Source organism: Thamnophis elegans, chromosome 1 (genome assembly GCF_009769535.1).
Source record: "Thamnophis elegans isolate rThaEle1 chromosome 1, rThaEle1.pri, whole genome shotgun sequence".
In the NCBI taxonomy this organism is placed as follows: Eukaryota; Metazoa; Chordata; class Lepidosauria; order Squamata; family Colubridae; genus Thamnophis; species Thamnophis elegans.
In genome coordinates this window covers 126,047,629-126,071,681 of record NC_045541.1, presented here as the reverse complement: position 1 = coordinate 126,071,681, position 24,053 = coordinate 126,047,629, and the positions used below count along the sequence as shown (strand labels likewise).

Sequence of the window (24,053 nt, the reverse complement as noted above, 5' to 3'; positions counted from 1 at the left end):
GAAACCTTGAGATCTAATCCCACTTTAAGCACAAAGCCAGCAAGGTGACTTTTGCTTAGTTAATCTCTCACAATCCAAGGAAGGAGGCAATGGCAAAAACCTTGCCAAGAAAACTATAGTGATTTGTCCAGGTCAGTCTCCAAGAATCAGAAATGGTTGAACAGCAGAAAATAAAATAAAATAGATATGTTATCTCTAGTTATTTGAACAAACCAGAATTTTAAACTATATCTAAGTTTGATAGAAGAATTAGAAACAATAAACTGAAAATGGAAGAAAATCAGATTGCAACAGTACCAGATGAGATTGGAGAGAAAAGTATATACTCCTAAAATCTATTTATTTTGCATCAAAGCATTAAAGTTTAAGATTTGATTGAATAAGATGAATTGGGAAATTCTTCAAATGTGCTTGACTTGATACATCCATCCATGTGAATTTCTGCAATTCAAGTCAAATATATAAATAAAAATGCATTGACCCACTATAAGACTAGGTGAAAAAGTATAAAATGAATAGTCTGTTAATACTTATATGTTGTTCGCATTTGTCTACACTGTAATAGAATATGTGTAGTCAGTAAATAAGACCTAATAATCTTAGTCCAAAAGTTGGTACAAACAAAATCAAAAGTGTGATTGGGCACTTGTTTTTGCAAGCTACAGAAACTACATTAACTACTGTATAAAATCCATTCTACATTTTACATTAAAGCACCTAAAATGTTTATTTCAATGTCAAATTAAGTTGTGATATTTCATAACTTACCACTGCCACCATTTCTGCTGCTGTTCCTCTTGAGCATCTAATTATTGGAATTGCTCCTGTAAAAATAATGTTCAATAAATATCCTTTGATCAAGTCTATCATATATTTAAGCTAGATTACATATTGTTTGCAATGCTGCATTGTACATTTTTAAAGTTAAAGACACAGGTGGGTCACAACTTTGATAAAACATAGTATATAGACACCTACATACATATTTAAAAAGTAGACAAAGTTTATAGCACCTTTCATAAAATAAAACAGCAGATAAAGCAACAAGAATATTATATATTGGAGGCTCTGCTAAAAACAAGGCCTTTACTAACTTTCAGAATGACATTAGTATTCTCCTGGAATAGACTTTCTAAGCACTGGCCAAAGATACCAAAACCCCAGTCTTACTAGTTCTAAAAAGATAGTCCCAAAAATTTATTAGAATATAAAAGAGAATTCAAAAGTTAATTTAATCAGTGACCCAGTATATACTGGAAAAGGAAGTTCTTCAAATATTCTGTTTTCAATCATTCTGGCATTTAACATTAGTAACTAACTATTTAACATTAGCATAGAGTCCAAAAATAAATTGGCGACTAGTGCTAATTTTCAAATACCTGATCATAAGTTCACTGTATAGAAGTCCCTTTTAACATGACGTCAGGACTTCCAATGCAGAATGTATTTCAAAAATCCTGATATGATCTAAAACTTTATATTAATTGTAAAATAATTAAAAAATAATAATTTCAAATTTCATACAAATGAACATTCTCATTTCTGCCTAATTCAAGCTTACAATGTCATATCTCTAGGAAACATGATGAATATTAAAAAAAGTTTAAATTCAAGATTCAAACTGATGAGGAATCTTTGAGAAAATGCTATTTTGGGTAGGATAAACTTTAATGCTATAACACAACTAATGGAAAAATGAGAAAGAAATATAGAAGAGCACATAATAGATGACAAATCCTGTTTTCTTATTATTTACTCCAGATAATATATTGAAGTAGAAGTCATCATCTTTACTAATAATTGTACAACAATGAAAAAAGTTTACACTTACCGAGTGTAACAAAGAAACAGAAAAGGCTATCAACAATTGTATCCATAATGGTCTCCATTTCTGTATCTGTTATGTCTGGTTTGTTAATGGCTATAGTATCAAGAAGGAAGAAAAATCATCACAGAGTGACTCTATTTCTAATATAGAATTCTATATAACAAATCCTACTACACTGAAAGATAAAACACACACATACGCAACACATACAACTTGAAAAATACTTATGCTTCTTCTTTCCATAATGAAAAAGATACCTTGATGCTATTAATGTAGAGAGCATCAGTCTACTGATAGGCAGATACATGAAAGGAAGATTATTTAATAAACATGACATTTTTCTTTCCCGTTTTCTTGATTTGGATCAGGCAACCCAACCCTGCCTTGTATAAACCAAGTTTTACTATCATTATTTCTCCTCCATCTACCCATATTGGAAAGGAAGCATATAAGCCATCACAAGGGATTATTTTTTCACCAAATTCTGAGGATGATCCCACCAACAAATGCTAACATCCTTTTGTTTTTTGTAAGAAAGACTCAAAACTCCTAAGATCCTGGAACATTCTTTCAGAAACTAAAAGACTGTAGTTGTTTATTTTTTTATTTTTTTTGCCTCATTAAGATCCATTTTTATCTTAACAACAAATGCATGTTTAATGATGTGGTCTTACATGTTTAATAGCAAAATTCAGTATCAGTGATTGAAAATTTGTATGCATGCAAAGAATTACAGCATTAAGATCTTATACAGTTTAATTGTACTACAGCCTCAATAATGTGATTTAAAGAATAGGCTGAAAAAAGGTCTAACAAATATTGATTTAAAATGCCACACATTACATTAAATAAAAAAAATTACCTACCATGATACGAAACAAGCTCCTTATTTTGATTGCATAACACAAACATGTCATCTTCCAAGGTAATGAAATTGAGGTATTGGTCAAAAACCTATATATCAAGACAAAATTATCATCACTACAGAAACATCTTTGTAGATATTGCACATATTTAATTAACATATTTGACACAATCACAGGGCAGTAAGATGGTAAAAGCACAATATCTTTCAGAAGCCACAGTATGAGTGCTGAATCCAAAGGACCTTTACTTTTCTACTTTAACATTATTTTATTATCTCATTTTTACTATTCTTTAGCAATCCTACAAAAAGATATGATGCTGGGGATTACAGTATTTAGGGATTCATAAAAATATAGGCGTTCCAAGTTGTGCAAAGAACTTCCAATAAAACAAAACCATCACAGGATACAATTAATGCCTACATGCATTATGCATCTCTGGGGTGACTCCCTCCCTATGGAATATCACACCCCCACCCCCACCCCCAAATAAGATTAGTCCCCAACTTGATACTTTTCCAGAAGGCCCGGAAGAGTGTGTCTGTTAGTGGGCCTGGGGAATCCGATGTTGATATGGAGATGCTCAAGCGTTGGTTTGATTCTGTTTCTTGCCATTGTGTGTATTGTACAGGTTTCTGTATTGTGATTTTTAATTTTGTAAGCCATCAAGAGTCACCACGTGGGAACATTGGTTGGCCACACAAATTTGTTTAATAAATAAATTAGAAAATGATAAAATGTAAGAGTTATCTCAACTAAGTTTGCAACTGGCATCTTTATATATCTTTATGCATTTTTTTTCTATGAAAAAATCCTCTTCTTACCCCAATGGACGGGCTGAGTCTCAATCTCGAGTCCTCTATCAGAGGTCTAGGAGACTGAGAGTTCTGTGCTGCATTTTAGCTGTTCCTAGTATTGTTTTCTTCTGGACTCTGATATTGTTCCTAGGATCAAATGGAGTCACTCTCCCAACTTAGAAGTCACAGCCCCGAGTGCTCCTACCACCACTGAAATAATTTCGACCTTTATTTTCTACGTTCTCTCCAGTTATTCCTTCAGGCCCTAGTACTTTCTCCAGCTTCTCATACTCCTTCCTGATGCTGTTAGTACTTGGCACCTCTACCTCTAATACCACTGCTGTTTTCTGGTCCTTATTTACACCATGATGTCTGGTTGATTGGCCAGTACCTGCTTATCTGTATCTGGAAGTCTCATGGGATCTTAGTCCCATTATTCTCTATGATCTTCTGTTGAGCCCATATCCTGTGGACTTCGGGTACACCTGGTTGTGCCATTCAGTGTATGCTGTTGCTGCCTGCATCTAACATCCTGTCACTATGTGTGTTTGATTGTCTTGGGGGCTTCTCTGCATAGTCTGCACCTCAGCTGCTATCTAGTGTGATAGATGCCTGTTTCTATGAACTGGTGCTTAGTGCCTCTCCCTGTGCTGATATGATCAGTGCCTCAGCACTGTTTCTTAATCCAGCCCTTTCCAGTCATTGCTAAGGTTCTCCAATGTTTGCCACATCAGCTATCTGTCACTAGTATATCCCATGTCTTGCCATGGCACTTTCTCTGGTTGATCTTCCTCTCATATCTGCTGCTGCTTCAGCAACATATCTCAGAGTGCCATCTTCTGATATATTCCTGGATGTTCTGGATTTGTCCAGGACAGTGGCTTTAACATTCACCAGATCCCACCTGCCAGTTTCCAGCTGGTGTACAGTTCCTGGGTTTTTGTTTTGTCATGGAACTCTTTATACATTGTGAGGAGTTTCTGAGTCTTCACATCAATGGTTTGCATGCCCATATTATGGTGGCCAGCTCACTATACTGGCAGGGTATCTGATGACTAGCAGGCCATTGAGGTGGCTCTTCAGAACCTGCTTATCCTTTAGTGATACTTGGACATTGCTGTCTTTCTTGCCTCATCATGGCACCCATGTAACTGTGAAATATCAAGGTATTTGTAACTGGTCTCTATGTCTGCATATTCATATCCAGTATTTTGAATTATCTGGTCTATGCAGAACAGCAATGTGCACATACATCAGTTAGTGTGTGCCATACTTGATGGCCACTTGTGTGAGATGTTTTGAGTTGACTTCCAGTGTTGTTTTCCACAGTCCCATTGAGTTCTTGAGGAAGAAGACTTGAGTGTCTTGTTGTCTTATATAGCATCAGGTAATGACAAATCCATGTACTGTATGTGTTAAGAGATTCCAATGCCGAAACTATTTTTTGGAATCAAAGATATACAATACCAATCACTCTACAAGCAATGTATTTTCAAAGATGTATTTTTAAATTTATAGATTTGTGCCAGATACATGCTTTGGAAATACATAAGCATGTGTGTCATGTTCGCCTGTATCAATATAACTTAAATTATACTTTGTACCTTAGCAACTTGTGCAACTGCATTGGCACCAAGAGCAGCATTTGCTATATCTTCCAGTTTACTTCTTGAAATGGCAGAAATAAAATTTAAATAATACGATTCATAAAGTTGATTTCTAAGATCCTGAAAGAAAAAAAGACCAAACCAAACAATGTTAAATAAGTGGGCTTTTAGTGAACAAGAGTGCTTTAAGATTAAAATATTTAGCAAACAGGACAGTAAAGATGCAATTATTTTACGCAATTTTCCATTGGACAAATTAACTGTCAGGAACTTGCCTTATTTAGGAGTACAATTTTAATATCTTATTAATTTAAACATAGAAATTATCTTTAACATATGCCATGAGAAGTTGAAAGTGGATCCATAAAACTGAAGAGCTGAGTAGATGTGGCTGTATGACATTTTGTAAAACAAACCAAGGAGATATGTTTAATTAAATTTGGGATGTCCTGCATCATGATTAGATGCATTTTTCTAGTTCCTTGCTGAGTTTACTATCACTATTGAAATTTCAATTGAGATGCAATATTTTTAGTTCCTTATTGGCAAGATTGGCATTCATTAATATAATTTTTTAAAAATGCTTCTAAGTGAAAAAGTGTTTATTTTAAAATGAATGTCACCTGGGTTACAGAAATGGGATAATTGGTCAAAATTCTGTGATGTGACTACTTCTTAAAATCTGGATATACTAGGCCACCTCATTTTCTGATTAAATAATTTGTATTATGGCCAGGAAGCATTTTCTACTGAAGAGACATTATACAGTGGATTATTTCCCTCCCATTTGCTCCTAAGATGGATATAAGATTCAGTCAGTGCTTCAGTTCTACAAACAGCTCCATCTGCAGTTTCTGAATAAAAAGCTATTTGGAGAGCTCAAAGAAGCATATTTGAGAAATAGATATATTAAATACAACTGATTGCTGAAACTGAGGGTTTGAATGCTTTTTGTCTGCTATAGAAAATATACTCGCAAAGGAAGTCTTAAGTACCATTTTCCTACAATGGAATAATGACATTCTAAAATGAGATAAGATGTGACTGTTTGAGGGATACAAGTCAATGTCAAGGTTCTGAATTCTTCTTTGCTAATAAATCTTGATGGTCTCCTGACATTCAATATATGTCAATATATGTCTCTTTGTTGGAACTGAGGCAGCAGATGGATGGGAAGACCCTTTTCTGGCTCTGATGAAAGACGGCATGGCTGGGTCTAAGTTCAGAGTGATAGCTCCTGGCTAGATGATATAAAAGTCTTACTTGGTAGAGAGTGACCCCAATTTCTGCTATATGCCTGGCTGAAATCATAGCTTAGATATTCTCAAATGCCATTTTCTGTATGAGGAACTGCAGTGAAGCTCTGAAGGGGGCTTGGGTGAAGGCTTGGAATACTAACCAAAGTTCCTGTGAAGAATACAGTATATGATGAATAATGATTCGACCTAATAGTCTGGTCCAGGGGTGTCAGGATCAGCTCCAACTCTGACAAAAACTTGCTCCAGAAGAGCTGGTTGGACCTTATCCTAAAGAAGCAGCTAGCATTCCAATGCCTGAGGCACATTTATTGGGAAATCACTGGAACTGGAAAGACCATCAAGCTCCAGTGTGTGCCATATGCAATGAATAATAGAGAGCAGAGCAGCAGTTTACATGCCAGGGAAATTCTCATCTGTTACCAAGTCCGTTATATTTAAGGGCAACTGCTAGCCTGGCTTCTTTCAGTGGAAATACAACTGTTTACTGAAAACTCTGCTTGTTTGTACCCTAAATTCCTGACTACAGAAACTCTGTTGTTGTGGATACAGACCAACTGATGACCTACCCAAGACACTGAAATCTTTGGATTATGCCCCTACAAAACTTCTGCCTGATGCTTTTAGCCTTTGAAAACTCATGATAGACAAGCTTTCAAGATACTTGATTCTGTTCAAATTTTGGATGCAATTACTTATGCACCGTGTTTAAAATCTGTAACATCTCCTCACAATAACATGTCTGTTCTTTAGGTAAAGGTAAAGGTTCCCCTCGCACATATGTGATAGTCATTCCCGTCTCTAGGGGGAGATGTTCATCTCCGTTTCAAAGCTGAAGAGCCAGCGCTGTCCGAAGATGTCTCCGTGGTCATGTGGCCGGCATGACTAAACACTGAAGGTGCACGTAATGCTGTTACCTTCCCACCAAAGTGGTCCCTATTTTTCTACTTGCATTTTTATGTGATTTCAAACTGCTAGGTTGGCAGAAGCTGGGACAAGTAATGGGCGCTCACTCTATTACGCGGTACTAGCAAGGAGTCCATTATCAAGGAATCCAAACTGTTTTTACTAGTATCATACTGTAGCCAGCTATTTAGTTCAGCCTTTATCTCCCCAACTAAAGAAGATAACTTTCATCATCCAAAAGTTCAAGTCACAAGTTTGATTACAGTCAAGTTTATCTCATTTGAAAACCATGAAATCCAGCATTGGATGATCACTTTCTCAGAATGTTTTCCTCACATGTAATACTAAAATGAAATGTCTACCTCTTAACAAGTCCTCAGAACATACAGCTGCCACTTTCTCATCTTATTTCTATCCCCTTGAATTCTATATTACAATTTTGTTACTATTTATAGAAAACATTAAATATATATCTACCTGGCACAGCCTATCAATATTTTCTTCTGTTGGCATTACAAAATATATTGCTGGAACATCAGGAATAGGGTCTCGATCAGAATGAAGAAGACTGAAAAGAAAAGAAACTTAAGTTATTTAATATCAGGCAAACAAACTAAAAAGTCATTTAAAGAACAAAGACATCACTTGATCCTATGAATTTACTTAGGATTAAGCATCACAGAAAGCTGAGTATTATTTATTATTATCTTTCCATAAATGATGGTTTATAATTAATTATACAAAAAATGCAAACAGAACAATCTATAACAAAAGCTTTTTAAAAAGTTAAACCAACATTGAGCACACTAATGTGTAAAATCAAATTGATACTTTTAAGTTCTACTCAAAAACTCAAAAATAGGGACTATTTAATTAATCAGAAAGCATTTTATTTATTCCATGACAATCTCTGTAAGAGATTGTATCACGGCCAGGAAAGAAATAAGGTATACTATTCAATGAAATATATTTTCTCCTATCAGCAACCTCTGCGAACACTTTTGAACTCTACTGAGACTGTTTTGACACATGATTAAAACATATATTTTTAGATTTTTCTCTTGATTCATTTCAGTATTTTCTAAACTAATAATTTTATCATCAATGTCATCAAACTAGTTTAACTTTATACTAACTAGCATGCTAGTCTTCAAGTTTGCTTTTGACAGGGCAATGCCCCTGATTAGTATTGGGCCCTTATAATTTTCTCATCTATTGACTCATTGGCAGGATATCTGATTTGCAACTTAATCTGATAAACTTTCAATTACATAACATATTTCAAATACTATGCATTACAATATATCCACAGACATAAACATACACAATACATACAGATGCAAAGTAATGCCCATATCTCTTAATTCTTTCACAGAGAGTAATGGAGATATTATGTCCTGGCCGAATCTGTCATAAATAAGAACCTAAAATGGAAACACAATAATATTAAAATATACACAGTGCATATAATCTTAATACACTCTTTTTAAGCTCTTTTCCCACTAACACTTCCTTTATAGTTAATATTATACCTCAAAATATGGTATTATACACCTCTCTCATTCAAAAAGTAAGGACACCTTTGATTTAAACAAAGGAAGGGATGAATTTACAGAAAGGATAAAACAGTAAGTTAAATAGTTTTAGTTGCAATATTAAGAATTGTTTTGAAATAAATGTTCTTCAGTGTTTACAATTGTTTTTTTATACAGCCTTCATCAAAATTTCAGGCCAGCTAATTTTCAATTGTCAATTGTTTTTTCTATTTACTTGTTTTTTACAAATAACAATTGCTCGACTATGTCACCTTATTAACTAGAATTATAAAAAATATTTTTCAAAAATATGACATGGAGGTTAATTTGACAATATCAATTATCTTGGATAAAAGATCAATTTATAACTTGACTTACTTTCCATACTGGTTCACCTGTACTGTTTTTAACAGGTGGCACATTAAAATTCAACATGCGTTTCAAAGCCCCTGAAAAAAGAAAGAATTCCATTTTATTTGTTAATAATTATAATGATCACAATCTTAAAATATTTATATTTGGGGGACACTGCAGAGAACAGGCTGTAATCTTTTGAATTTGCGACCAAAATGCTTCTTTTAAACTAAAGGACTAGACTAGAGGAATACTTGTTTATGGATATTAACATCTAAAACAGAGAACTATAAAGAAAATGAAAACTTGCGCAAATCTCTAGATACCCAGCACATTTATACAAATGTCTTGGTGAGCCCTTGACACCATCTTTATCATCTGCAGCAGGCAGAATAAATATAATTGGAAGATCTATTCTATGTGCAAGTACTCCTTGCTGTGACCACAGTTGTGATTGGTAACTCTAGTCTATTGTTAACCATTGCACTTGCTAAGCAAAACATCATGTCGCTGCAACAGGTTTACAACCTCACTTCCATCATTAAGCAGATCAGAGTGGGTTATTAAGCGAGACATCACATGACTGTGACTTGTGATTTTACTGCCAACTTCTAATGATTCTGCTTGTTGGAAGTGGGTTGGGAAGCATGCACATGTAGATCATTTGATTGCAGGGCATGGCAACAGTCATAAATACTCACAAAATGCCTGAATGTCAAATGCAGGACTGCAGGGATGCTGTGACAGTCAAAAACGTGAGGACTAGTTGTACAGTTAATTTTACAGCACCATTGTAACTTTGACTGGACATTAAATGAGTTCTAACTGTACAAATCTTGACTATGATACTCTTAAATTCCATTATTGATAAATAGGACAATTATCTTATTTAACCAATCATTATGTTTATCAAGTCTTTCAGAAATTTCAGCTAAAGAAAAGGCAAAAACCAACTATTCAAAAGTTAACCAACAAGAAGAAATCAGAGCTACCAAACTGGTTATCGACCTTGGAGATGTTCTTCCATCCGAATTTTATTAATTTAGGGAAAGTAATTATTTATAACGTAGTATAATTATATCTCTATAATTTTAAACGAAAGAGGCGAACTAAAATCTAGAAGAGAATTATATGAGGAAGGAATAGAACTGGAATGGTGGGCTTACTTACAAGTCCAATCTCGATACGTAAAAGACAAAAAAGAATGGGGCATTAGGAAAGAACCTACAGAATTAGATAAAATTTTACTAGGTAAAGAGGATAAATGATTAAAAAAATATACCATTATCTATTGAATTATACAATGGCAGAAGAGCAAGTAAAGGAAACCATGTTAGCATAGAGTAGGAACTTTGGTTACAGCATAGATTTGGACAATTGGTAAGACTTATGGGAAAGAAACAGAAAGTTAACTTTAGCCACCTCATATAACGAAAACTTACGCAAGATGGTCTACAGGTGGCACATCCCACCCACAAGATTAGCTAAAATTAACAAAAATGTATCACCACGATGTTGGAAATGTAATGCTGCATTAGGGACCTTCTACCATATGTGGTGGGAGTGCACGGAAGCTAGGGCTTTTTGGCACCAGATAAGAAAGTATTTGGAAGAGATGCTAATCAAAGGATGGAGTTGAGGCCAGAATTATTTCTACTAGGGATTACAAAAGAAAAACATAGCAAAGGTGGACTATATTTAATGCTGCATATTTTAATGGTGGCAACACTGGTTTTTTGCACAGAAATGGAAAAATAAGGAGATTCCCTCAGAAAAAGAAATAATAAATAAGATATTGATGTGCACAGAGATGGACAGACTGACTCTAGAGCTCAAAGACAAGGGTGAGACGGAATATCACGAAATCTGGGACAAATGGTGCCAATGGTTAGAAATGAGGGAAAAAGGCCGGGACAGAAAAACACAGACTAGTTAAGAATAGGAAAATATGGTATTAAGAATGTGTGATATATAGAAATTGGATATATTTGTATGATTAGTAATTATATAAAAAAAAGGATCAACAGACCAGTAATCTGACTGACTACATAACCTATGTAATGGATATAAAACATAACTGTTGTAAGATCTAATCACTATATGGAGGTTTATGCCAGCAATATTGCACTATATCCAATGTTTTTAATGTTTATCTAATAAAAAACTTTATTTTAAAAAAGAAGAAAACAGGGCACATGTAATTTATATTCACAGTTCTTCATAGCAATAGCAGCACTATGAAGCGGTATATAAGTCTAAGTTCTATACTTAGACTTATATACCGCTTCATAGTGCTTTTAAAGCACTTACAGAGTCAGCATATTGCCCCCAACAATCTGGGTCCTCATAGCAATGTAAAAAGCTAAAGAAAAAGGGGGATTTGTTTACCAACTTGGGTTTCTTATTATAATTATATGGAAAGAAATAAGAAGACTGTTGTCTTCTACTGCTCTCCTCATATTGGAGGAGACATTTATAAAAACCTGTTTATGTGTAAACCTTCCATTTCACCGTAAGCACTAATCATGCAGAAGGTGCCACTGATACCTTTTTTCAATCAATAATTAAGGGACAGCAATTAAAAAGTATACCTCCTTCACATTATTATAGAATAATTAGGGTAGAATATAGCAAGCAGCTGTTACCAAGGACAAATTTTTAACAGGCCTGTCTTGGACTTTTCCAATAAAGGCCACTCAGTCTCCCAGGAATCAAACTGACAATGTATAGTAGACCTGCCATGTTTTATCAGGCCTCTGCGTGTGCCAAGGACATGGTTCACTGAGTACTTCTAGGATAGGAAAATGGTTTACTCAACAAGTTATAAGTCTTAGAACAGTGATCCCATTGCATCTAACAGTATGCTTGGGTGCTTAACCTTGATTCTTCGCAGTGAGTTTTTAATGAACAGGAAGGCAAACCCATCTGGCACTTTTACAGAGAAACGTATGAGTAACTGAGGTCTACTTTTACCATGACCTCTTTCATACTATCAGACAAGTTGGTATTATATTTTCTACTCTCTATCCTGACATCCCCATTTTTAATGTTTATTTAGTTTATTATTTATGGTATCTATTTTTATGGTGCTTCTCTGTTCCATCTACCCCAATTACTATGATAGAAGGACTGCCCAAATTTTTCTGTTTGTCTTCAGTAAAGTCCCTGTTTTTGGCAGGCGGTACTTCCATACTTTCCAAAGTTTTAAGAGTGTTCTTTCAACCTGCCACCTATTACATTTCTACCATAGGTAATTGCCATCTTTGGATGCAGTGGCAAGGAATTATGGGAGCTGTGATCAAACACACTTAGAAGATATTAGATTACACGAAGCACCTGTTAGATATAGTGCATAAAAGGAAGACCCTGACTTGTTTCAAGAACTAATATATATGAATAAGTATAAGCATAATCTTTATTGCCATTGTACTTAAATACAATGAAATTGGTTTTCAAATGTCTTTAAAAAGTCTCTATACAAAGGTATAGCAATTATGGATTCTCTATAGGTTACTAAATTGATGAGCAAGAAAGGTATATCCTAAAAATCAAAGCATACCATGGAAACCTGCCAAAGGATCCCTCCAAATAAAACATATTGAAACAAGTTGACAAAATAAGTTTGATATGGATGAGGGAAAAATGAGATTAGTTTAGTTATATGTTAACTCCATATATAATTTAACTGTTCTGAACTGGACACATTCTTCCTTCTTCTCAGCATAACAGCAAATAATTTTTACTTCTAAACTCAACCTCTGAGAGCATACCTGACATGGAGTTTATCTGGAAAAAAATATTTTACCTATGATATTGGGCTATAAACCAAACTATAAACTCAACGTCTCATAATTTAACAGTAGAAGTAGAGATGGCATTGTCTATATTGGAAAAAAAACCTGACTTTAATGCAACTTTCCTCACCCAAGTGATTTCCAGATGGCTTAGATGACAAACCCCATAATCCCAATGAGCATAATCACTGTTGGATGGGATAGATGAAGCCATTCATCAAATCTGAGGACACCTGGTTGGGGACTGCCCCGTTAAAGGACCTTCTGTTTTACAAACTCCAAGTACATGTTTCTTATCGTGGCACGACAAAACCGCGCTCGACTAAAGCGCGCCCGATTAAACCGCGTCGCTGATGTCATCAACAGGGCGACAACAGCGAGCGCGGAGAAAGAAGGGCGCTTTAAATAGCGCTTTGAAAGCAAGCTGATTCAAGTTAAGGTAAGGGTTAGCTTTAGGGTTAGCTTTAGGGTTAGGGTTAGGTTGAGGGTTAGGTTAAGGGTTAGGGTTAGGTTTAGGATTAGGTTAAGGGTTAGGATTAGGGTTAGGTTAAGGGTTAGGTTTAGGATTAGGTTTAGGGGGGTTAGGTTTAGGGGTTAATTTTAGGTTTAGCGTTTACAGCGTGCTTCTGTCTCCGCGCTGTTGTCGCCCTGTGATGACGTCAGCTACGCGGTTTTGTCGAGCGCGCTTTAGTCGAATGCGGTTTTGTGGTGGAACCGTTTCTTATAAACCCGTGATGGTGAGCCTATGGCATGCGTGCCACAGGCAGCATGCAGTGCCCTCTGCAGGCATGCGAGCCATCATCCCAGCTCAGCTCTGCCGAGCATGCACCTGTGTCTCCAGCTGGTTTTCGGGTCTCTGCCATGCATACACTGGGGGGTGGTGGTGTATGTAGGAGACACATGCATGCGTGTGGGGGTGTTGCACACAGAGGAAGTTGTACACGCATACGCAGGTCATGTGGGGTGGGTCATGTGCGCATTACACTATGGGTGTGTGCGCGCACTTTTGGCACTCAGCACCAAAAAGGTTAGCCATCATTTTTATAAACTATTCACTCTTATATTTTCAATTTGTCTTGTTGATTGACCAGCCTAAAAATTAATTCAGGTATTCCTTTCTCTCTGAAACAATTTCTTTTGCAAGGCAGTATAGGTAGTCCTCGAGTTACGACCACAATTGTGCGGTGGCGCAGGGGTTAGAATGCAGGCTACTTTTGCTCACTGTTTGCTGCCTGCAATTTGGCAGTTCAAAACTCACTAGGCTCAAGGTTGACTCAGCCTTCCATCCTTCCAAGATCGGTAAAATGAGGACCTAGATTATTGGGGGCAATAGGCTGACTCTGTAAACTGCCTAGAGAGGGCTGTAAAACACTGTAAAATGGTATATAAGTGTAAATGATATTGCTATTGAACCCAAAATTTATGTTGCTAAGTGAAACATTTGTTAAGTTTGTCCCATTTTATGACTTTTCTTACAACATTTGTTAAGTGAATCACTGCAGTTTTTAAATTAGTAACACTGTTGTTAAGTGAAGTGTAACACTCTTCTGTTGTGAATGTGAATCAGTGGCCAATCATCGGAATACAAATCACATGACTATGGGGGGGGAAGGACGCTGCAACGGTCATAAGTGTGAAAAATGGTCATAAGTCACTTTTTTCAGTGCCAGTGTAAGTGAACCGTCGTAAGTCGAGGACTACCTGTACTGGTGGAAAGCCAGCTTCCCGTTTTGCACCATGCCCTTAAACTTTAGCCCACGAACTCATTCCTAGCAGGTAATCGCCAAGGCTAAGCGAAAACGAAGATAAACAAAGGCCTCCAGAAGCGCTCTAAGCGGGAGGCACAAAAAGGCAACCCAGTAGTGGGGGCTCCATCAGCCCAGCCGAGACTTGGCATGCCCGCCCGCCCGCTCTCACGACGGGGCAGAAAACACTCCTCTCACATTAAAAGCACCGAGGCAAGCTACAGCGACGAAGGGAGGGTCGCAATGCAACACCGGACAGACACGGAGGAGGAGGCCCTCGCCTTCTCCTTGGAGCCAGTCCCGGCTTCAAGCGTGCCGAAGAAGGCAAGGCGACCAGACCAAACAATCCTGCGAGCGACCTAACGCCGGGCACTCACCGGTCTGCTTCTCCCGGATGCTGGCCGCCATCTTCCCCTGATGTTCGGGCCGACTCCGCCCCCCCTCACCGCCGCGCCATCACCAGCCCGGCAGACGTGGCGCGCCAGAGGACTACGCGGATTCTTGCGGGAGCGCGGAGGGCGGAGTCTGCCGAACTCATGGACGACCTGTCGGCGCTGTTGCTGCTCCGAGGGCGGCTTCCTTCGAGAAAGGGAGGGATGCCGCGTCGTAGTAGATCGGCGCCCCCGTCCTGCTTCTTGAGGAACGGGAGTTGGGATTTGGCATTCTCCTGTTGCGTTCCTGCGTTTCATTCTGAACATTATTCACTTTGTGGGCGACAGTTGGTCGGATGGCTGGATTGATAATCCTCGGCACTGTTTTTATGGGACTTTATGCGTGTGAAAGCGGATCGGCGCGTTTAAGCTTTCATTTCTGACCAAACCTATGGCTTCAATGCTTTTGGGGGACTTTTAGTTACCTTTTGTTCAATACATTCTTACAACTCTCGTCCTCCTCCTAGCATTTTCCCCGCAGGTTCCAAGGTAACTTGCGGGAAAAATGCTAGGATTGTGATGACGACGACGGTGATGACATTCTTACAACTGGAAAGTACACGTAGGATCTTGTTCTTTAAACTTTAGCCTCACTTATTATTGCGCCTTAAAAGGAAAACAAAACCACAACTTTTCCGCATGCTAATTAAATCCCTTTACCTCTTGATTTTTCAGGGTGGCTGAGGGCTGACTGGAACTTGCATATCTCCAGACAGGCATTGAACGCAATTACTTCAGGAATAAAACGAAAAATACTGTACAAGATTGTATTTGTCTCCCCAAATACCAAGAATGATTTAAGTTCCACTCTTTTTTCTAGCAGTGGTTAATTATCCCTGCATTTCACAGGAAAGTGAATTGTTAGTATGGTTAAGCTTTCACTTTCAGATTAAATTCTTTTTGGTGAGACGGTGGCAACTTCAACCAACCTTTATTAACCAAACTTTGGAACAATAGTTATATATAATTATTTTCATGCATTCCAAAGGAACTATAAATAATATCCTTCTGAAGTTTTTATTTGGATATGGAAAGTACATCAGTAACATTTGATCAAGTTGTGTTACATGTCTATCCATCCATACTTTATAGATTTATCCCACATTTAATTTTATCATTAGACTCACAATGTTTAATTATTCTCTAAAGAATTTGGACCAACAGTACTTAAGAAATAAACATGTAACACTTTTAACTAGAAATCCTTGATTTATTGCACTTTACATGTATACACACACAAGATAGTTCCATATATTTCTACAAGTAACTTAAAAGCAAAGTACAAAAGACATTGAAAGTTACAAAAGGCTTCTTGAAATAATAGTTTTACATAAACCATAATTTACAAATGTGTAACCTTATATACAAGATTTATATTCCACTTTTTCTTAATGCTAAGTTTCATCTTTCAATAGTACGTATTTCCTTTTTCACATGTATTTTTCTCAAAAGATACTTGTGTTAGAAGAAATAGTGAATTCTTGAATCTTATTTCAAGTACCTGAGCTCAAAAGGAATACTGTTGCCCTGGACTGACACACATATATAAATCCGATTAATGTACAGTGTTTCTTACTTCTCTGTTGTAATCAGTAGATAGTGTATTATACAGTCTAGCAAAGTTCAAATTCAAGTACTATAATAATTGGAAGAATGTGTGATACTCTGTACAGATAAATTACATTGAGAGATGATTAAGGCATCTCTTATTTCCTTACAGTCCATTCCCATAAACTGCTATAATCACATGGTAAGGGCAAAAAATGGATAATAAGAAAAACATCCTATCAATCATGACACATAAGCACCATTGACTCTGGGCAACAAAGGGAATCTCAATATTTATATATTATGACTGTTACAAAGAAATAGGATGATATTGCAGAAATTTCACTGTAAAATAATGTGACTGAAGCAATAATAAAACAAAAATTGTTTTTTCATCACCATACCCATACATATGCTAGCATTATTGATAGTTCTGATTTATATTACTACCTTGTTTCCACTAGAACCAATCAGAAATTAGGCAAAATATGATCCTTATGTAGAAAAAGCATGACCAGGAGCAAAACTACAAATTCTATACATTTGTAAGATATTTTGCAAATATATCTTCCTTTAAATCACATGAATATTGAAAAGCACATTAAAACATGTTCTAGTAAAGGCATGGCGATTTGTGATTCAAAAAGCTGTAATTTCTCATTAGTCACGTTGAAAGGTCTTAAAAAAACTACATATATAACCATATGTTATTCACTCACACCAAAAGGCTATTTGTATGTGACAAAATAATGAAAGTATAAAGTTCACTGAAAATTGTCTACAGCTATCTGTATATCCTGTAAAACATTTATAAAGATATGAAATGTGAGAATTGCCAACCTTTACTTCTGAAAATGTTTCTGAAATGTTTATAAGCAATTTTTCTAAGTAGTATGCAAGAATTATTTAATCACCCCCCCAGAAAGTTTCCCTTTTCAATTGTCACACATACTGCTTAAACATCAAATTGAATTTTGTAAATTTACATTAATTCCACTGCAAAACTAAATTAAAATATTCTAATTAATTCTAGCATACAATCAAAACCTCAGTGGAAATCAATAAACCCCAAAGTAGTAAACTATATCTGTCAAATTTCTGCAAAAATGCCAAGATAAAAAAATCTCAACTTTTCAAATGAAAATGTAAATAACCCTATATTAACATGAAACACCACCTAGGCAACACATATAAGACTATGTGTTCTAGTTCTGCCTTGGGCTGGGTAACAATGGGTTAGTCACCTTTTCTCAGCCCTAGGAAATAGGCAATGGAAAATAGTGAAAATCCTCTGGGGCGGACGATGACCCTGCAGGGATTTGTCCAGATAGTCTCTGAGAATCCAACATAATTGAATGGAAGGGGAAAAAGTATATTAAAAAATTACCTCCAAGGTATTTACATAAGCATAGTATTTGTGTATTCCAAAGTATGTATAACCATTAAAAAAAAATTACAAAATACCACATACAAGCAATCCTCAACTAGTAGCCATTTGTTCAGCAACTGTTCAGTTACACTGATCTTGCACAAATGACTGATCCTTGGAACTTTGGCTATCTCAGCAATCCTGCAGTAACATGATTGTAATCTGAGCACTTGCAATCCTGTGATCAAAAGTCAATGGGAAAGCTGCAGGGAAGGTTGCAAGTTGTTGGAGTAAGTCATTGCATCATCCCACACCCAACCCTGCACAGCACCTCTCGTGGACCCTTTCCCACCTGGCAGCAGCTACTTACCTTCCTGCCAGTTTGGGACTTGCGCTTTCCCTTTGGTTGTAGGAAGCTGCCAGGGAGTTACCTCATCTAACAATTGTGGGATTCATTTAATAAGAACCAGGACTTCAGGAATTGTCTTTACTAAGCAATGCAGTTGTGCTTTACATCTTAGCAGTGGAAATTCCAGCACCAATTATTGTCCTAAGCTGAGGACTACTTGTAAATCAGTAAACTTGTAATATACTTTCTGTCATTGATCCACAAGCTTTGTCTGGCTCGGTAGCCAGAATTTAATTAATTCACACTGAGGAAAGAATTTGAATGAAATATTATCGCAATCACACCAAAAATAAGGCCCACCAAACTGCTTGTTTACAGAAGAGGACTGAAATTTGTATGTATAAGACTGAAATAAGAGAATCTTCAGATCTAAGTACAAGTAGAATTCTAAAAGCCAGGAAATAAATGTTCCCTTTCAGACACATTTTTTAATTCTTTAATATGAGAAATTGAAATTTGCAGTTAGAAACTGTGGGAGTAGAAACATTCCATCCATTCTGCTGAAATATTAACTCCATAATGCTCCATAATTCATCTCTACCGATGAATTTAAGTTGTTGAAATACATATCATATACCTACCGTAAGCTTTATTTCAAATCACTAATATGCTTGCCAAGGAAGAAACTCTACTAACGAAGTAGCCTTATTACTATATTCTGATATATATTTTGCCTAACATTTCAGTATAGTGTACACTGTATACTTTTCACCCACACAATTAACGTTCAATAATTGAAATTCAAACAATTTAGAGTAGCATGGATAAGCTCCAGTAGTTTTTATTGTGCAATTTAATAAGTGATGACAGAAATTACTTTTAAATGATAAACTACTGTGATTAATCTTTCAGCTCAGCACAACCCAACAAAACCAAGAGGAAAATGTGGTCCAGGGGAAAACATAAATTTGCTTTTTTCTCCTTTTAGTAAAAGTAATGTCATATCAATTTGAATTAAAGCGGTTGGTGTATCCATACATGTATATGAAAATGTTATGTGTGCATAAATTATTTCATCACCTATTTCATAAGATTTAATACTCTACATGGTGTATCTATAATGCATCCAATAGAACAGATTTTAGAAAAATGAAATCAAATGCATAATTTTTCTAGTTAAGTACCGAGTAGGGAATGCCATTTCTAACTTTGGTATTTCTAGGACATATATAAAGCTAATTCATCTCACCCTTCTTCTAAAAGTCTAATTTAAATCAAATGATATTTGCTTCAATTTGCATAAATGTGAGGATAGTTCTTAAAACATCTACATACATTTTCTATAGTATGCATAGTCTTATAGAAGATAGTTTCAGAATGAAACAACCTATTCCAGGTTTGAAATAGCTGCTTTAGTTAAAACAGATTGAAGTTTAGACCTCTTCCAATATAGTCAGAATAATGCTAGAACTCCTCGGGCAAGGGTAGAACTGTTATTTCAAGGATAAAGCACTCTATGTCCAAACATATTTCCATCTCTATCTGAAATAACGAAACTGAGTTAACAAACACATCTGACACCAATTATAGCTTTTCTGACTACAAAATTCCTACAATGCAGTTTTTAAAAATCCTTTTATATTCAAACCTTTTTTTTAAAAAAATAGAATGATTACAGAACGGAAACACAATTATTTGGGCATAATCCCACAAATGTTCAAGGCATTATGAATATTTAAGAGAAGATAACATGAGGTAATCTTTAGGGGTTTTTTCATATTTACAATTAAGAGCTAGAATGCTTTAAAGGAGTCTGTGTGTGAAATTAACATTTCCTGAATCAGGAATCCACATAAATAAACCCATGCTTCAAATCTTTACACAAAAAGACAATATATAAAAGTTGATATATTACAATTTGGAAAGGGTTCCTGAATGCAGAGGTTTTGATGTGTAACATTTATGATATAAAAAAGAGGTACACCACAATCTCAAACCACCAGTTACTTGCTGGTTTGGCCAAAAAACAAACAAAACCCAGAACAAATGTAATGCAAAATTGATTTAAAAGCTTTGTTTGCTCATCATTTTGAAGCACTGTTCAAAATGTAAAGACTGAAATTATGCATTTCCATGATCAAGTTTTAAACCTGTGAGGATGAATGTCTGTTTTCCAGTAGGCAAGTAGCAAGCTTCTTGTGTGCTTCATCATTCAGTTTTCAGTATCCATTGTAGCAACTAACAAACTCTTGACTGTAATAGGGCACGTTGGATGGCAATATCCAGAACTTTTTTAAAATTCTCATAAGATTTTGTTATTGGAAGCTGTAAACAGTTAAGGTCTCTCTTTCCGATGGGATATTTTATATGCAGAAACATAACTGAAGGATCAGGTTCAAAGCCAATGGGTGGAATACTGCGGATGCCAGTTGCAAATACTAAAATATCCTCTAGAGTTACAGATGACTCACCACCTACACCAAGAAATATGAAGATTGTTTTGAAAAAGCTATTGTAGTTAATCAAAATATTATATTAGTGAAGAAATTACAGATGAAATAGAATAACATTTTGACTTCAGGAAATCGTAACTGCAAATATGTTAAATAAAAGTTCAAAAACAAGCTTTTCTCCACCAAGTGCAATCTGATGTCTTATTTTACAGGTACAAATATATTTCAAAAGTTCAAAATTCTAGAAGTAGGCAATAGCTCATTTTCTTACCTTCTGTCTCCTGTAAGTAACCCATCCAGAAATCAAGGCATCTGGCCTTGTCTGCTCCTGATGTACATTGAATTGTAAAGAGATCACCAAGAAGTTTTGCTGAAAGTTTCTCGGGTTTGTGACATAATATGCTACAGAATGCATCGGGATTCATTTGTATTTTTTCCAAAACACCAAGTGTTTTCAAACCTTGTCTAAAGCTTTTGGGGAAGAGAGAAATGCAAGGAAAGAAACTGCTGAGTCTTTAGTGCTGTTTTTTTTAAATACAAAGAACCTTGTGAACACTACCAAATTTATTTATTTTATTACAGATTCCTCTTATTTTAAAGCAAAAACATACTAGATAATCTCTAGTAGCAAGAGGATTTAAAATTATGCTTACTAAAACGATTCCTGTGATTGCTTCAACTAGAAAGGCAAACTCACATACTCAGAGCTTGAATTGGTTCTTTATCATACCACCCATATGTTCCAAATCTACTAAAATCTCTTGAAATATCTTAGAAAGCTTCATAACCTTTTGCTTGAACAACTTATGATTGTTGAAACTATCCTCAAAGGATTTCCAAGAGTTGAGCTCCTACTTCACATTTTATCAAAATTATTAATTTGCCAATACTACTTGATTAAAGAGAAAAAACAATTTGGTGAAAATAACTAAGACATAATGAACAATCATATTTTAATGGACACCCACAGGACATCACATAATATTTTCCTTGTAAAACAGTTGAAATAATTTTTAATTACTGGTAGTTAAAAATTCAAAAACGATAGGAATAATTTCCACAGCAAGCAAACCTTTCAAATGGTAAAAGAGTTCTTTTGATGACATGGTGATTCAGAATCTCATTCACCAATATGTTCTTATCACGTAGTGCTGTTACAGGTTTTAAACATCCAATAGAAGCAAGATAGTCAGAGCAATCACTTATTGCTGATTCTAAGTTGCTCAGTGTTCTGGCAGATTTTATCTAGAGAAGAAAACCAAGCATATTTGCACCATCAACGAACCATTCCAGGTAATACATTCCCTGGGAACAACCTGTTCCCTTTCTCCCACCATATCTCCCCAGGCCTGTCACCACCATTATACTCTGCTTCATCCCACCTCCCCAATGGAAACCCCATCCCCAAATGTAGGCCCTCTAATTCTCAAGGCCAAAGATCACCCACTGTTTTCTACAACCATCCCTGGGAAGGGAAGCAAAGTACACTGTGGCACTTTAACTTCACGGGTTCTGTGTAACAATGATATTCAGTAACCATCTCCCATTCCACCGCTAGCACTGACAGGGTGATCCTGTTCCCGCTGCTCTCACCAATTGGTAGAGAGCTTCCTTCTCATTCATTCCCCATCAAGTCCTCTTCTGACTCTCACCAGAAACCAAGGGAAATCAGTCCCCAGTCCACACTGGGAAACCAATAGGCCAGCAGTCAAGGCACTTAGACATCAGATGGCATCTACATTGACATGATCTACAGTTGCTTTCTTCCTCCTTGGGACTACCAGGAGAATAAGCAAAATGATCTCCATAGTAGAGGGGGTAAACAATAATCTTCCACTGTATTGTAACACCTCTCTTCCACCCTCATACCTTCAAAGTCTCAGCATCCATCAGTGCTAAATAGATGGTGCAGGAAGGAGCCATGCCCACAACCCCTGTTCACAAGCGTAGTTGGTATAACAAGTATGGCCGTAGATCAGAACAAATTCAATCCAGTGCAAACAGGTTCCTGAGGAGCAGACTAAACTGGCGTAAAAAAACATTGTCATGTTGAAAAAACTGTGGCCAAATCCACAGATGCATCTCATCTTGGAAGGCAAGACTAGTGTGCAGAGTGGTTCATCCTGCAATGTGCTCCTTCAGTCTGAACAAGTCCAAAAATAGTCCAAGTGGGTCTACAAGTCCAACTTCCATCTAAGTGCCACCTCCCTCAAAAACATCCTTCAACACACAATAACACACAATCATGAACCCATCTGTGACTCTCTCTCCTCTTTCTTACTGGAAGTTTATATATCCTACTGTCTTACAGAGCAATTGCTCACCTTCTCTATTGCTTGTAAAACGCCTATATCAGCAACGTCTTCTATTGTTGGCTTCACATTCTCTGTGCCATAGACGAGGCAGTGAAACAAGGTTTTAGAAAAGAAGCTAGGAGATGAGCCTCCATGAACCAGAGAAACTGCAATCATTTTTCCTGCTTCATAGTATAAATTATCTTTAAGAGCTGCAAGTACAAATGATATGTTACACTTACTGAATACAACTGACAGAAACTTGTTTTAATATGAGAAAAAGGTTAGACTAAAATCCATTCCATTCCCCACAATTCAGTCAGAACTGAAGAAGTTTCTTGGATGAGAAGCAAAACGTTTTCAAAGAAAAACCAAAAAAGTCTGATTGCCTTTTGAAAAGCAGGTTGGGACAACCATGTCTTGGATGATTGCGAATCTGCATGGACATTTAGATCAAAACATAGTATTCTTTTTTCTACATCATTAGTTAGAATTAGAAGCCTATTAGGCAAAAAAGGGACTCTTATTTCTGCTGAGAACTAGATATAAGATACAATTTGTTTGTGAACGTGGACATTCTGTGAAGGAGGGGAACTCCTGTGGCTGCTGGATAAACAACAATCTTTGGGATGCAAACCTTCCTCAGGCCCAGCACTGAATTTCTCCCCTCCCCTCACTGGGAAGAAGATCTGAGTTTCTTTCCAGTCTTTCTACTATTCAAAAACATTGTGTTCACTAGCCGTCTACCCAGAAACCTAGCTAGCATTACGTTTTTGAACAGTAAAAAGGCTCAATCCAGCTTTTTTGGTGTGTGTGTGCTTTTTTTGCAATTGTTCTGAATTGTATGAAAGAATTTTTAAAATGAGTTATACCAATTCCAGAGTATCTGGAATAATTAAAATAATATGGAACTTCTACCTT

The 24,053-nt window shown here is 36.3% G+C and overlaps 2 protein-coding genes across 6 annotated transcripts in view; both read right to left on the bottom strand.

Moving 5' to 3' along the window:
* The window catches only part of SCFD1 (sec1 family domain containing 1), a 58,477-nt gene extending 43,283 nt beyond the window's left edge, over positions 1 to 15,194 (bottom strand). The window contains exons 1-8 of the mRNA XM_032230287.1: positions 15,066 to 15,194; positions 9,174 to 9,244; positions 8,596 to 8,684; positions 7,738 to 7,828; positions 5,096 to 5,218; positions 2,695 to 2,782; positions 1,832 to 1,921; positions 769 to 824 (exon numbers count right to left, since the gene is read on the bottom strand). Of these exons, the coding sequence (XP_032086178.1) occupies positions 769 to 824; positions 1,832 to 1,921; positions 2,695 to 2,782; positions 5,096 to 5,218; positions 7,738 to 7,828; positions 8,596 to 8,684; positions 9,174 to 9,244; positions 15,066 to 15,096 (639 nt within the window). The 5' untranslated portion in view covers positions 15,097 to 15,194. The remainder of the gene's footprint in view (positions 1 to 768; positions 825 to 1,831; positions 1,922 to 2,694; positions 2,783 to 5,095; positions 5,219 to 7,737; positions 7,829 to 8,595; positions 8,685 to 9,173; positions 9,245 to 15,065) is intronic.
* Positions 15,195 to 16,288: 1,094 nt separating this feature from the next.
* The window catches only part of G2E3 (G2/M-phase specific E3 ubiquitin protein ligase), a 28,260-nt gene continuing 20,495 nt past the window's right edge, over positions 16,289 to 24,053 (bottom strand). For all 5 annotated transcript variants that reach the window (XM_032230267.1, XM_032230258.1, XM_032230251.1 and 2 more), the window contains 4 exons: positions 23,163 to 23,344; positions 21,911 to 22,083; positions 21,110 to 21,309; positions 16,289 to 20,859 (listed from right to left, as the gene is read on the bottom strand). In XM_032230267.1, coding sequence (XP_032086158.1) covers positions 20,624 to 20,859; positions 21,110 to 21,309; positions 21,911 to 22,083; positions 23,163 to 23,344 — 791 coding nt within the window. In that variant the 3' untranslated portion in view covers positions 16,289 to 20,623. The remainder of the gene's footprint in view (positions 20,860 to 21,109; positions 21,310 to 21,910; positions 22,084 to 23,162; positions 23,345 to 24,053) is intronic.